This window comes from Helianthus annuus, chromosome 16 (genome assembly GCF_002127325.2).
Source record: "Helianthus annuus cultivar XRQ/B chromosome 16, HanXRQr2.0-SUNRISE, whole genome shotgun sequence".
Classification (NCBI taxonomy): Eukaryota; Viridiplantae; Streptophyta; class Magnoliopsida; order Asterales; family Asteraceae; genus Helianthus; species Helianthus annuus.
Window position 1 is genome coordinate 63,337,334 of NC_035448.2, and position 15,947 is coordinate 63,353,280.

Genomic DNA, 15,947 nt, shown 5'->3' on the forward strand with positions numbered 1-15,947 from the left:
GCCGCCACCTCTGCCTCATCGTCACTACCGAAGCCAGACTTATACCCATCCGAGGGAAAACAAACATCTTCAACGGGATCAATGCTTTAGGGTCTCACTCAGGAACCACGTCCGCCATAAGCTTCGTAATAGGCGCGAGGTCGTTATTCTCATCGCATGAGTCAAGTGTAATAATAAAATTCGTAGTCGAAGGTACTTTCATTCTTGGCAAAATATTCCGTACAACACATATATAAATACATTATATATATAATCACTAAATCTCATGCTGTTTTGCTCTCATGTTTCACATGTAAGCCTTAGTGTTTTCAAGTCTATTCCTTATAGACTAAACATGTATTGAACCATATCAGTTACTTATGATTGAGCCCACGTGATAGATCCTCATGTTGTAGTGACACAATGAAAACCTTTTGTCATTTTGTCATACTTTTTGAAATCATCTTTTGTATTGTTATTGACTTTGTTTTCATGTGTGAGCCCTTCGGTGATTGTAGACCAAACTTTGTAAAAGTTTATCCCCGGTTCACTATAATTGGAGCTCTGATACCAATCTGTCACACCCTGCTAGTAGCGGAAGCGTATTGTGTGTGATGAAAGAAAGGTAATCATTGCATCCAAATGTATTAACAACATGAACCAACAACGATGCCATAGATATATAACCTCCAACGAATATTTACATATTTTCCCAAAAGTAGTTTCAAGTACCATAGATGTTCACAACATTAGACATAACATAGTTATCGGTTTGTTTTACGCATTACAAAAGATATTTTTAACATAAAACATAGTGAGGTTTTCTCCCCTATATACCCATACGAAGTTGGGATATAGAATACAAACCCTTCGAAAATGGCAATCCTTGTCATTTGTTTTTCCTGAATCCCATAGTGAATCACCGGCTCAAGACCTGTTTCCTGAAATACATGTAGTTTTAAAAAGTCAACAAAAAGTTGAGCGAGTTCATGCGGTATTTGTTATCATATGAAATCTCATAAATGTTATCTTGTAATCATGGTATGTTCTGATTCGTTCATGGAGTCTGTCAAGGATCTATCAGTGGGTAGCGAGCCCCCTGACATAATGTACCATAAGTAAATAACCAAACCAGAACACTTTGTCATCATTTGGGATCACAAAGCACTCCAGGGTATACCAACCAGGAGTGGGGCGTGCCTCAAGCCCAATAGGTCTACACCTTTTGCACCTTGGTCACTATGTGATTAATGGTTACTAATGTTATCTCCCAACTTATGCACATTGATCATGTTATCTACTACTCCGTAACTAACATACCAATAGTTTTAGCATGTATTTCCCCTCAATGTTTTTGAAAACAGTGAAAGGAGGGACATGAACTCACAAGTTTCCGTTCCTGTATGTAATACCATAGGGAGCGTCCGTACGTGTGATTAACCTACATGTGTACTAACTTTATTAAACACTAGGTCTTTCGGACCTCGTACAAGTTGTTCATCTTGAATTCTTTATTATGTTCTCGTTTGTCATTTTTGGAACAACTTTGTATTTTAGAGCGTTGATAGTTTACTCGCTCGATTGTTATGTGTATACATGTATTCTATTCATATTGAATTCATAAGCGTATTCATGTATTCTATGTGTATTGACTTATGTGTGTTCGGCTTCGTTCTTCACACGTCCTCGTGCAGTGCACGCATGCCATTGAGCCTTTGCTCATGTCATTGGGGCCGAGCCCATGTCATCTATGTTATCGTATCTAACCCATGTTTTAATGTTATTGGGCCGAGCCCATGTCATTGGGCCGATCCCATGTCATTGGGCCGAGCCATGTTATCTATGTTATTGGGCCTAACCCATGTTTTATTGTTATTGGGTCGAGCCCATGTCATTGGGCCGAGCCCATGTTATCTATGTTATTGGGCCTAACCCATGTTTTATTGTTACTGGGCCGAGCCCATATTATATTGCCATTGGGCCCTAGTCCATGTATTAAGGAATTTGGGCCTAGCCCATTACTAACTTTGATAGGCCCAATTCTAACTTTAGGAGTCCATTAACATAATCTTGCAATTTTTACCAAAATGTTACCAAGGAGTAAACCTTAAATAAGTTCGTTTTTCCTATGAAAAATACTTGGTAATTTTTATAGTTTTCGACTTTCCGGATTCTTGTTATAGGTCACTTATATATGTGCTCATTTTAACGTCTAAAATATGTTATTTTAGACTCGACTTTGCAGTAACTTGTTCACAATGTCGATACGCCCAATTTGTCATCATCAAGTGATATGTATTTCCGTTTCGACCATTCTATTTAATTGTCCGATTTTACTAGCATTTCTTGGACCATGTAGGAACATGTATGTATATTTATTTTGATCACCCTATAGGTATCTAATACATACACATATATAGCACACATTACAAGCACTTAGCAAGTTTCCAAAAAAAATATATAACTTTTCTTACCAAAAATTGTATTTACACATTGTTATGTTTTTACCCATTTATTTTTGTAAAAATATAAGTTTAAGTTCATAAGAACTTTTTGAATATTTAAACCTTAAATATTCTCACCAAAGTTTCCATAATGACGTTTAAGACCACTAATCGCGTTTAACCTTGTTAATTACCCTTTAATCCCTTTTTTAATCGCGATTAGATTTTTAGAAAAATTCGCCATGGTTTCCCCTAAACTATGACGTTTCCCACGTTACAAAAACGTGTTTAAATCATAATCAAAATCAAATTTTCAAACTTCACTAATCCACTTTTTATACATGTTTATATGTTAACATAACTTCCACATTTCATGAACTTTCATAATACGCTTTTTTTAGACATAAAAAGTTAGACTTTTTAAGGTAATTTTTCATAATAAACAAGTTGTTTAATTTATCTTGTAAAAACAAAGTTTACTAAACTTCCCAAGATTAAGCTTTAAACCTATTTAAACACTTGTTTCTTTATGTGAACCAAAAATTATATGATTAGTTCATGGAATGAGTATGATGATCTTTCTTGATTTAAACATAACCATGTTTAAATCACATATTTATATTCATCATGATAAGATGAACACAAATATAAGATACTACATGAAACTAACAAAATGATCATCATAAATATACTTTAACTCACTAATATCAACAAAAATAACATAATCATCATGAACACATGAACATATTAACACTAAACAACATAAATCAACACATAATATATTCATATTTAGTGTTTATTAGCTTTGTGTTTAGGGTTTTTGATTATGTTTAGCTTTAAATTCAAGACAATCAACTTGTACTTCCATGATTAACTAGTAAAATGAAGCATAAAAATAGTGATTAGAAGACTCACAACTTTGCACAAGCCAAAATAAGAAAACAAGAAGACAATTAAGCTCTAAGAAAACTCCTAGTGATCCTCCATGCTTAAACCATATTGAGATGTTCTTGAAATGGCTAGATTTAATTAATTTTGGGTGATAAATGAAAGATTGAAGGTGGGATTTGTGTGCCTTGTTTGAGCCGTGACCAAGAGTGAGGTAGAGAAGGTTTTTGATGTTTTAAAAATGTGTTGAAAAGTTGAGAATGATAAAGGATTGGAAGATGTGATAAGTTTGCTATCTTTTCAAATATCAAGTCCATACTTTCATACATGTTCTCCATACATAAAATCTTTGATTTTTCAACAAAGTCAAGTGGGTGGAACCCACTTATTGAACGTAAATGGTAAGGGGTAATAAAATTTAGTTTTTTATTTTTTTTTTATTTTTTTTTTATAAAAGTTACTAAAAAATGAAGATATTTTGGTAATTAGGCTAAGTATGGTGATTAGGGTACTAATGGTAGTTTAGGCTTTCAATAAACCCAACTAATTTATTAGTTCAATGGGTATTAATTTTGGATGGCAAAAATGCCACTAGTTCACTTCGTCGGTTCGATACCGGGTGGTATATAGAAGGTGTAATGTAATACCGGGAACTATGGTTTTAATTCACCATCGATACTATGGCGTTTATTTAGGGTACTTGCGACGTCCAAAATATGGTTAACTAGTTCACTAGAGTTTTCATTTGGTTGATACAATGACGAAAATAGCGCTTACTAGCTCGTCGGTTCGCTAACGGACTAGTTTAGTGCATAGCGATATAACATCGGAAGCTTTTGGTTTTGAACACTACAATGATTCTTCCAAAGTGTTTTAGTGTATTTTACATCAATTGACTTTATTCCGAAGTCCCGGAAATGCTTTGTCATAGGTTCGGACGAGTTAAAAAAATACTATATTTTAGGCCGAAATTGACATTTTTGAGATTAGGGCGTTATACCGGAAAGTCTTGTTTCTTTGCAAGATGTGTTTTCATAATAATGTTTTCCTATATAAATGGACTCAGTTATGTTATCCGAGTGTCGCTTTTCAGTGTTATCCGAGTTACGTAATTAAATTACGTTAAATGCATGAGATTTAGAAATATAAATAGTGATTAGATTGTACGGAATTACCAGTTATTTGTCAGTTGTCACATAACTCTCCCTCCTTAACATCGTGACTCAAATAAATGACTTTAGGAATAGAAGAGAATACATTTACCGATTCATCATGTGTAGTTCTAGATGTAGACTCCCCCTCAGGATTAACACCCTCATGTTCTTCATTTTGTGCGTCATCATGATAATCTTATGCATGATGACCACTTAAAGGTTTAATAATCAAAGCACCACCGTTTCCACCTTGATCGTCATTATCGTTATTACCATCATCACCACTACCATGAAAATCATCAATTTCTCTGAACAGATCTTCTAACTCTTCATCCTCATCATCATCAATCTCTTCGTCGTCTTTTTCATCCTCTTTCTTTGACTTTGATCTGCGACGCTCTACTTCTTTTCGCCTTTTAGTTTCTTCTTTACTGTACGGTATAGTCACTGGCGAACCAACAAGATTGAATTATTGAGTAATGTCAAGAGCATTATCAGCATCCATTATATTTTTTATCTCAACAATTATTGTTCTTACATTTATCCATTTAACCAAGCATCCAACCTCACAAAAATCAGATTTTGTTACATTATACTTGTGTGATTTTTGACCAAAACACTAATAACAATATTTATTTCTAAAAAATTGAATGTAACCATATAATACACCTTCTCGATCTCTATTTAGCACAACACTCTTTGTTTTTGGTTTTGAAGTTCCTTCGTATTCTTCCATCTTCAAAATAACTTTTGCCGTCTCTATTATCGTGCTAACGCAGAAGTTTATAGCGTTTTCCTCAGATGATGATGAACTGATGGCTTAACAAGCCCGAGTTCACCACCTTCACCGAACCCAACCCTTCCCCACACCCCTTAGGCAACCATAGCCTAATGAGGATACTTTTAAAAAGGAAGCAATTAAAGCTTTATCGTTATCTTAGGAATAAAAAAATAGTAAGTGGAGCTTTGTAAGAAGATTCATATTGAGATGTAAAAAGTTGTTGATATGACTCCACACAGATTTAACAAAACGTTTTTTGTGCTTTTGCACAATAATGATTTGACGGCGTTTTTTAACGGTTAATGATGAAGACAAATTGAGATGGGTGAAAAACAAATTGTTGATTTGACTTCACATATATGATCTTTATTTATTTCTATAACATTTGCTAATTATAATTAACCATATATAGTTTTGTGCAATGATCTTCATTGATGGCGTTATTCAATGGTTAAGGATGAAGAAAAATTGTGATGTGTTAATTGTTATAAACAAATTGTTGATTTGACTCCACATGTATGACCTTTATTTACTTCTATAAGACTATAACTATGTGCTAACATGTGATCTTTATTTTTTTTCGAACGGGACTACTAGCGAAATTCACCATATCAGGATACACTCGTCTTCGAACCGGAGAAAACCCTCACCTAGGTCCTAGGGCTAAAGCCCGTAAACACTCGCTCGAATGCACAACAATGCATTGAGGTAAAACCCGTTCAGTTCAAGGATCGAACTAGCGATCGCCGCCTACTCGTCTAGTCTCCTATCATCACCCGGTGCCGCCGAAACTAATGAGGGGAAGCAAGAATCAAACTTGTGTCTCCTGGAAACGCATGTCTCTCCCTTACCACTTCACCACCAGCTTATTGGCAACGTGTGTTTTTAATAATGGTGTTTAATGGTTACGGGTGAAGAAATATTTGATGTGTTATTTACAATATTTTTTATTTTACTCCACGGATGTTATATTTATTTATTTCTATTACATGTGATAAATGGGATATCTAAAATGGATAAAAACAATTACATGATAGTAATCCACATGGCCCAACGGTGACAAAATTAAAAGGCTTGCAAAGAAGATGTAAGAAGCGACAAAGGTGATTCTTTTATTAACAATTTGGAATATGTTGTAAATGTATTTGGTTTTGAAATGGGTCGTATTATTTGCACACTTTGAAAAATTAAATTAACACTACCAATACGCATTGTATAGCCCTATACGATGCGTATTAGGTTAAATTCAATTTCTAAGGTCAGTCAAAGGCTGAGATTTTGTCTCCTCATGCGGACTAATACGCATCGTATAGGCTATACGATGCGTATTAGTAATAGGTTGTCTATCAAACCTGACAGATAGGGTTCACATGCAAACCCTATACGAATTATCTAGACCTATACGATCTGTAGACTTTCAAAGTGTGCGGATAAAAAGGCCGGTATGCCAATAGAATCCCCCTTTGAAAAAGAGGAAACAACTAAAGCTTCATTATCGTCTTAGGAGTAAAAATTGTACAAAAAATCATATTGAGATGAAAAAGGTTGTTGATTTGACTCCACATAGATGTAAAAAAAATATTGTGTATGCTTTCACACGATAATAATGGCTTGATGGTGTTTCTTTAGTGGTTAAGGAGTATGAATATTGTGATGGGTTATAAACAAATTGTTGATTTGACTCCACCTGTGTATTTTTTACATTTTATTTTAATTTGATGACTCCACGTGTGTATTTTTCACATTATTCCATATATAAGTTTACAACTTTTTTGTGTATCATCACTTGTACATTGTGCTTTAGGTGTTTTTCAAAAAAAAAAAAAAAATTTAATTTTTTACTTTTAACCCAAATGTTTTTATCTTTTACAATTTTAACCCTACATAATTTGTTTTTTAACTTTAACCCAAAACTTTTCATTATTTGCAATTTAACTTCACAACTTTTGTCACTTATACTTTTCATCTTTCGCAAATTTTCGTTTTACGTATAGTTCTAAATTTTTCGAGTTAATACGACGCAACGTGCATGTGTGGTTCAACGTTTTTGCCTCTATTTTTCCATGTTTGACAGGTTCGTCGCAACACGTATATCCTAGGTCGAGTCAGTGTTGGTGGTCGATGACGGTTGTGTGATATTAGTACTATTTGACACCGTTTTACACCCCGCTGCAACGCGAGGTGTGCTTTGAGGGTTTTTCAAAGAAAAATGGTTATGCATATGATTGTCGTAACGTTGGCTTTGGGGGTTTTCCAAAAAAAAATATTTTTTTTTTACTTTTCACCGAAAAGTATTTCATAAATTACTTTTAACCCAAAACTATTTGTTTTTTTTACTTTTAACCCAAAACTTATTATCTTTTGCAGTCTATCCTCATAATTTTTTTACTTTCAACTTTGGTCCTTTATAGTTTTTATTTTCCGCAAATTTTTCGCTTTATGCTTGGTTCTAAATTTTGTGACTTAACACATCGCAACGTGTGTCTTTGGCTTAACGTTTTTACGTTTCGTTCTAAATTTTGCGAGTTAACACGATGCAACGTGCGTGTGTGGGTGAACGTTTTACATCGTCTACTTTTTCACCGTTTGACAGGTTTTACATAACGTGCGGGTACTAGATCGACTTAGTTATAACTAAAGAATCCCCGCCGCATTGCGGCGGGTCGCAATCCTAGTTATATATTATAAACTAGTTTTTGCCCCGCCCGCGTTGCGGGGCAATAAACCAAATATTTCTCTCTCATAATATGTATGTCTGTATAGAGGGCAAAATCGTAATTATATTTTGAGCCTGGAGGCAAAATCATAATTTTAAACTTAGAGCAAAATCATAATTTTGAGCTTGGGGGGGGGGGAATCATAATTTTATTTTGAACTGTGGGCAAAAACGTAATTTTGAGCTGAGGTCAGGATTGTAATTTTAAGGTAGAGAGAAAACCAACATTTTATTTTGAACTGCGGGCAAAACCGTAATTTTAAACGAAGGGGAAAACCGTAATTTTAAACTTAGAACAAAATTAAAAATGAGTTTTGAACCAAGGGTAAAAACGTAATTTTAAGCTAGGGGCAAAATTATAAATTTATTTTGAGCTGTGGGCAAAAACGTATTTATAAACGAAGGACGAAAGCGTGATTTTAAACTGGGAATAAAATTAAATTAAAAAAAGGTTGGTCCAATGGGGGAGTTCCAGGCAGCTGCCTGACACTATTCCCCCCAACTTGTAATTGTAAAACTGAGAGCAAAATCATAAATTTGAGCTTGGCAGGGGGGGGGGAATCATAATTTTATTTTGAACTGTGGGCAAAAACGTAATTTTGAGCTGAGGGCAGAATCGTAATTTTAAGGTAGACGGAAAACGATTTTATTTTAAACTGGGGGCAAAACCATAATTTTAAACGAAGGGCGAAACCGTAATTTTAAACTGAAAACAAAATTAAAAATGAGTTTTTGAATTAAGGGCAAAAACGTAATTTTAAGGTAGGGGCAAAATTATAAATTTATTTTGAGTTGTGGGCAAAAACGTATTTTTAAACGAAGGACGAAAGCGTCATTTTAAACTGATAATAAAATTAAATTAAAAAAAAGTTGGTCCAATGGGGGGAGTGCCAGGCAGCTGCCTGGCAGTATTCCCCCTAGCTTAAAATTTTATTTTGAACTGTGGGTAAAAACGTAATTTTGAGTTGAGGGCAGAATCGTAATTTTAAGGTAGAGGGGAAACCAGCATTTTATTTTGAACTGGGGCAAAACCGTAATTTTAAACAAAATTAAAAATGAGTTTTTGAACCAAGGGTAAAAGCGTAATTTTAAGCTAGGGGCGAAATTATAAATTTGTTTTGAGCTGTGGTTAAAAACGTATTTTTAAATAAAGGACGAAAGCGTAATTTTAAACTGAGAATAAAATTAAATTAAGAAAAAGGTTGGTCCAATGGGGGAGTGCCAGGCAGCTGCCTGGCACTATTCCCCCAACTTGTGATTGTATAGTAGGTAAAATTAGCAAATTTTTTTGTGCATAACAAATAACAAGTTGTTCATTGTGTTTTGGACATTTAAAAAAAAAAAAAAAACTTGATCTTTTACTTTTAAGTATCTCAAAGGTTTTTATCTTTTGCAATTTTAACTCAACATAATTTGTTTTTTTTAACTTTAACCCAAAACTTTCCATTATTTGCAATTTAACTTCACAACTTTTGTCACTTATACTTTTCATCTTTCGCAAATTTTCGTTTTATGTATAGTTCTAAATTTTTCGAGTTAATACGACGCAACGTGCATGTGTGATTCGACGTTTTTACCTCTATTTTTCCAAGTTTAACAGGTTCGTCGCAACACGCATATCCTAGGTCGAGTCAATGTTGGTGCTCGATGTCGGTTGTGTGACATTAGTACTATTTGACAACATTTTACGCCCCGCCGCAACGCGGGGTGTGCTTTGGGGGTTTGTTGTCGTAACGTTGGCTTTGGAGGTTTTCAAAAAAAAAAAAATTGATTTTTTTTTTTTACTTTTCACCCAAAAGTATTTCATAAATTACTTTTAACTCAAAACTATTTATTTTTTTACTTTTAACCCAAAACCTTTTATCTTTTACAATCTATCCTCAAAACTTTTTTTACTTTCAACTTTGGTCCTTTATAGTTTTCATTTTTCGCAAATTTTTCGCTTTATGCTTGGTTCTAAATTTTGCGAGTTAACATGATGCAGCTTGCGTGTGTGGGTGAACGTTTTTACATCGTCTATTTTTTCCTCGTTTGACAGGTTTAACATAACATGCGGGTCCTAGATCGACTTAGTTATAACTAAAGAATCCCAAGCATTGCGGCGTGTCACAATCCTAATTTTATTTTAATTTGAATAACATGTGCTTGTTGTAATTATCTTGTTGCGTCGGCCTTGTATTGTTGAATAAAATATCTCCGTTACTTTTAAAAAAATGTGCTTGTTGTAATTAACCATATGTAATTATTTGCTAACATGTGATCTTTACTGATTGGGTTTTTAATACATAAGGATGAAGAAAAGTTATAAAGTTATATAAACATGTTGATTTGACTCTACAACATATGCTAATTGCATTCAATGATGTAAAGTTACGTGCTATTGTAATCTTTATAAATGGTGTTTTTTTAACACTTAAGGACCTAGAAAAATAGTGATGTGTATTAAAGAAATTGTTTATGTGATTTTTGTTTATTTCTTTAATATGTGGTAATTGGGATATTTGAACAGATAAGGAACATGATGGTAATCTACATGGTAATGGTGACAGATTAAAAGAATTGCATTTTGATCATGTACTTAATACTATTGATACTAGTCAATCTTCTTGTGTTCAGTTAAAAAAGACTAGAGTATACAAATAAGAGCGAAAGAAGCAACCATGAGGATTCTTTTATTGACAACTTGGAATATGTTGTAGGTATAATTGGTTCCAAAGTAGAGGGAGGAACAAAAGCTTAAATGTCTTTGGAATAAAGAATGGTAGAGGGTAGCTTTGTAACAAGATTCATATTTAGATGAAAAAAAGTTGGTTTAAATTCACATTCATGTAACAAAATGTTATGTATACTTTCACACAATGATGTTTTAATGTTGTTTTTAACGGTTAAGCATGGGGGCAGCTTAAGTAGGGGAAGGGGCCGTCAACCCCCCGAACTTTTTGCTCATTAGTGGAGAGTATATAGTTTTTGTATAGAAATTTTTGGGTATATACGTTTTCGACCCTTATAGAAATTTTTAGATACGGTGACTTCGCCCCCCGGTCGGAAATCTCAAGATTCACCACTGCGGTTAAGAATAGATATAATTACAATGAGTTATAAATAAATAGTTGATTTGAGTCCATATATTTGATCGTTATTTAGTTCTGTAACATGTAATTAGCCATATATGTTTCTTTTTCTATTATGAAATATTATCGTGAAAAGTTAAATAGAATGCATTTTATTTTATATAATAATTATCTATCACTAATTGCATTTCATTTGTATGTTTATTCCTATCTATCAAACATCATACATTCCAACATACTAACTGTTAGGGATGGATTTTCTAAATCTAAGGATCACGGATACACAAGTGCAGTCAGGATCACGGATCCTCAATTCTGTTTGAATTATGGATCCTCAGAAGATGTTGCAGGATTAAGGATCCAGGATCCTCATTGTTATCCTAATACTAACGGTTGTTTCCATTCTATTTGAACTTGTTTTGTAGTAATGAACGATATGCTCTCAATATTCTGCACGTGCATAGCTTAATGACCGTTTTAGAAGTCGTGGGTAGCTTGCACATTTAGCGGATAGTTTGTTATTTAGATTATTTCTATTTTTAAAGGGGATAACAGCTTGATAGTTAGAACAATTGGCAACACACTGACACACTCGAAAGCTCTCGGCAACTTTTGGCGATTATACGCATATTACACACTAGTGATCCTTGTAACAAGCTTGTTATCATCCCGATTTGTAACCTTTATTTGTTCAATATAGTTGGTGATCGGTAGTTTCCATCACCCGAGTGTTTTTATGCCGAAGATCATCTCTTGATCAAAGGCTTTTTCCTTGTATAAATTATTGTGTCACTTGTTCCTTTCATTTGAAGTTTGTTCATACATTCGCTATTCAATTCAAGCATCACACCTCACAAAATAAGATTTGGTTGTATTATCCTAGTCTGATTTTTGACGAAAACAGTTTGGCGCCCACCGTGGGGCAATGGGTGCTTCATTTCTGAGAAATTTCGTTCATCGTGATCATTTCGGTTCATTATCTTCAACCAGATGGCTTCTTCAACAAAGAACACTTCAAGTTCCATGCCGGCAGTCACTTCTTCGCAAGGCGTTCCACCTTTGCCTCTACCACCTTTTGGACCTCAGAAGAATGCTGAGTTTCCTGCGAAGAGACCGACCCCCGTTTTCTCAAAACCACCAACTTCTGTTGTTTCTTCTAGCCCTACTAACAGTGATCTTTATTCTTTGATTGTGCAGATGAAGGGTTACATGCAACAGCAGAACAAAACCAACGAAAGGATCCTCCGGGAGATTGATGACATCAAGAAACTGAAGAGATCAGCGGAGGATCACTCTCCTTTAGTGCCGAGGTCGCTGAATTTCGACACTCCAGTCATAACTTCCCAGCACTCTGCAGCTCCAGGTACCCAATACCAGGGTGGATCAACAGGAATGCGTTCTGGACTATCTGCAATACCTCAGGTTCAAGGATTCTCCTTCCAGCATTCAGGATCTTCATTCCAGCATCAGGGATTCTTCACCAGCTTAGGAGGATTCATAGGGACGTAGCCGATTCAAGGATCCTCCCAGGTTCAAGGATCCTCTCAGGTTCAGGGATCCTCCTCTCAGGTTCAAGGATCCTCTCAGGTTCAAGGATCCTCCTTCCAGGTTCAAGGATCCTCATCTCAGGTTTACAGTTCCATGGATTATCCTCCAAGACCCTTATTTACAGCACATCAAGGATCCAACATCTTCCATGATCAAGGATTCTTAAGGAGTGTACAACCCGGAAGTTCAGATGTTCATCTGGGAGACTTCATCCCAATGCAGACTATAGCTTCCTATGGTCCATCAATTATACCAGAATCCCGCCAATATGGATTCACATCTGGGATTCCAAACTTGAATCCTTTGGGAGGTAACACTTTGAATAATTTTTATAATGCTAACCATGGCTCAGTGCAGGATACAGGTATCAACCAAGCTATGGCTAGGGAATTACAGAAACTGGAGGATATGATATCCAGCGTACTAAGAGTGGTTAAGCCCATTCCTGAAATTCAAGATGGAAACCACAACATATCCCGTTTTGCACCACCTATTTGTGATGCAGAAATTCCAAAGAGGTTCCAAATACCAACCATGAAGCGATATGATGGTTCAACAGATCCAGAAGAGCATGTAGCTCAGTACAGAGAAAGGATGGAGATCAATCCAATTCCTGAGAGGTTAAAAGAGGCATGTCTATGAAAGGGTTTCAGATCCACACTGACAGGATCAGCTCTTAAATGGCTGCTGTTTTGGTCAAAAATATGATGAGGATAATGCAACCAAACTCTTTGTTACGGGGTATGATGCTTGAAATGAGGAACAATGATAAGGATCACTTAGATGTAATTTGCACAATTGACACAAAGATTTATACGAGGAAAAAGCCCTTGATCAGTGAATGATCTCCGGCATAAAAAACCTCGGGTGATGGAAACTACCGATCACCAAGTTTAAATTAACCAACAAATGTTTACAACCTCGGATAGCAACGAGCTAGGTACAAGGATCACTATGGTGTAACGTGCAAGAATGTGTGAAAACTGTTAAGTATTTTGCTGTATGTTTGAGAGTGCAGTTGTACGAGTGTGTGTAACCAAAATTAGCCAAGTGTTCTAAAAGCTAGCACGTTACCCCTTTAAAAATAGAAGTTAACTAGCCTAACAAACTATCCGAAATTCGTGCCATGCTCCCACGTTCTCCACAACGTCCGTTTCCAGTCAAACGTGTGCGAAATAGCCGTGGAATATTCCTTAGTAACGTTGCCAAGACCAGGTCCAACTTGTTACTCCTACAAAACAATACGAAATTCAAAGAGAACAATCGTTAGTATAAGGATCCTTAGGGTGATCCATGATCCTGATCCTGAAACACTTCTGAGGATTACTATCTGTCACAGAAGTAAGGATCATTAATAGGATAACAAGTGAGGATCACGGGCTATTAGAAAATCCTCCCCTAACAATTGCCCCCGAAATATAAGGAGTAATTTGTAAAATGAGCGAGTTATATTTTACTGATCTTATCCGCAACTAACTAACGGATATATAGCCGTTGTAATCGAACTATCCGTTGCAATTGTGACGTCACAGAAGTGACAACCCTGCACGATCATGATTATAAATAGAAGATAGAGATAGGATCAATTAGCATTTAAATTTCAGAGATACTCCCTTTATAATCTCATCCGAAGATCAAACATGTATTCTCCCTTCATCTTCTTCCTTCTCTTACTCTGTTCTATTTCTTTTCCCATCATCTCGTTGACAATGATGCTCCGGAACTCTCCTGCTAAGGATCACCAGAAAGACAGCCCTTTCAAAAGTCAAGGAATCATTACAGATTCCGCAAAGGAACGCTGCTGTTTCACCGATCCTCAGATCGATAGGATCCGCTATTGCTTTCCTGCAGACACCGTATTTAAATCCTTCGATCCCACTGCCCTGAGCGATCACGTCTCTGAATCATGGGTTGCCTTCCCTGTTACTCCGTTCACCATAGGATACACCTATCCTTTCCTGACCTTTACCCAGTCCTTCTTCTCCTTAACTGGCATCTCGTATATCCAAGCCATGCCAATGATCTGGAGGGTTTTGTATACCCTTGAAAGGATCATTGAGCAGGAGGGGATAGACCTAGGAATGTCAGAGCTGGGCGAGATGTATGATCTCACTACCTTTGGTTCCCACCGGTACTTGTTCAAACGAAAGCCTGGTGAAGAACACCCAATCTTCAAGGCCACCAAGAATGACACTAATTGGAAACGGCGTTTCTTTTTTGTCAGAAGAGATACCATCCCCAATGGAAAGATCTACCAAGAAAATGGGCCACCCATGGTAGGATAGAGGATCCTGAGAAGGATCACCAAACAGTCTCCTTTTGTTTGAGAATCACTAACACCCTTTTGTTCTTTGTTATGCAGCTATTACCTTCTCACACCTCACACTGTCTCTTGTTGCCAAAGAGAGGCTTGCTGCCTTTAGAAGACTCAATCCTGAAATCAGATCATTCAAGACAACCACTCAGGATTCACAAGAGGTATCCTCAGGTTCTGTCACGATGTCAAGTAAGTATCTTGTTTAAAAATTCAAATAAACAGTTAAATATAAGTAGGATAAAGATACTTATCTTGTTTTGATTGTGCAGGTGCTGGAAAATCCTCAAAGTCCGCCTCAAAGTTCAGCGTCACTGATCTTGCCAATGTCAGATCCTCCAAGAAGAAAATTCCTGCCAGCCCAACTGCTTCAATCCCCAAGGCACCCCTCAAAGGAAGGGGAGGCAAGAAGAGAAAAGCCTCCGAAGCTGAGGATCTGCAAGGTCTGCCCTTGATCCGCCAACAATTCCTTGACTACTTCAATGAGGTAAGGATCACTGTCCCTGCTTGTATATCCTGCTTGTTTGAGGATCATCTGGTCTTGAACTATCCTTTATCCTCTTTGCAGAAATTCGCTGAGATTGAGGATTATGTTGGCCACGTTGAGGATCAGGATAGGAAAATTGCTGACCTCCAACAGGTTGCACTGCTAAAGGATCTCAAAATTGCCGACCTCCAAAAGGATCTCCAGAATGCCAAAAACGAGACGGCTAAGGTGTTGATCAATGCTGACTATGAAAAGCATGAGATCACCGAGGATGCCAAAGTCTCTGCCGCCATAGCGATGTACAAGACCAAACTGCAGATGGCCTTGGAAGCTCAGGATCCTGACTTTGACAGGAGAACCTGGGATGTGGAAGGCTGGAAGGCAAGGCTGGCTGAGCTGGATGATGAAGAGGAGGCTGAAGAGATCCTGACGATTGAGGCTGGAGGCAGTGGCAAGGATCAAGGTGGTGAAGCAAGTGGAGCCGGAGGTGGTGATGCAGCGAAGGTTTAGGCTGCGTGATTGGGCGATGATGGAAACTTCTAGACATAGCCGGAGCCCAATTTTT

General features: G+C 36.5%; 1 protein-coding gene and 1 long non-coding RNA gene across 2 annotated transcripts; both read right to left on the minus strand.

Annotated features, from left to right (window-relative positions):
• Positions 1 to 637: 637 nt before the first annotated feature.
• On the minus strand, positions 638 to 3,575 carry LOC110917477. The gene is made up of 2 exons (XR_002580588.2): positions 3,339 to 3,575; positions 638 to 920 (listed from the first exon to the last, which is right to left on the minus strand). It is a non-coding gene; the product is annotated as an uncharacterized LOC110917477 (long non-coding RNA).
• A 947-nt stretch (positions 3,576 to 4,522) lies between these two features.
• Positions 4,523 to 5,390, minus strand: LOC118488339 (prostatic spermine-binding protein-like). The gene is made up of 2 exons (XM_035985746.1): positions 5,135 to 5,390; positions 4,523 to 4,912 (listed from the first exon to the last, which is right to left on the minus strand). The coding sequence occupies exons 1-2, from the start codon at positions 5,199 to 5,201 to the stop codon at positions 4,662 to 4,664; spliced, it is 318 nt and encodes a 105-aa protein (XP_035841639.1). The 5' UTR covers positions 5,202 to 5,390; the 3' UTR covers positions 4,523 to 4,661.
• Positions 5,391 to 15,947: the final 10,557 nt, after the last annotated feature.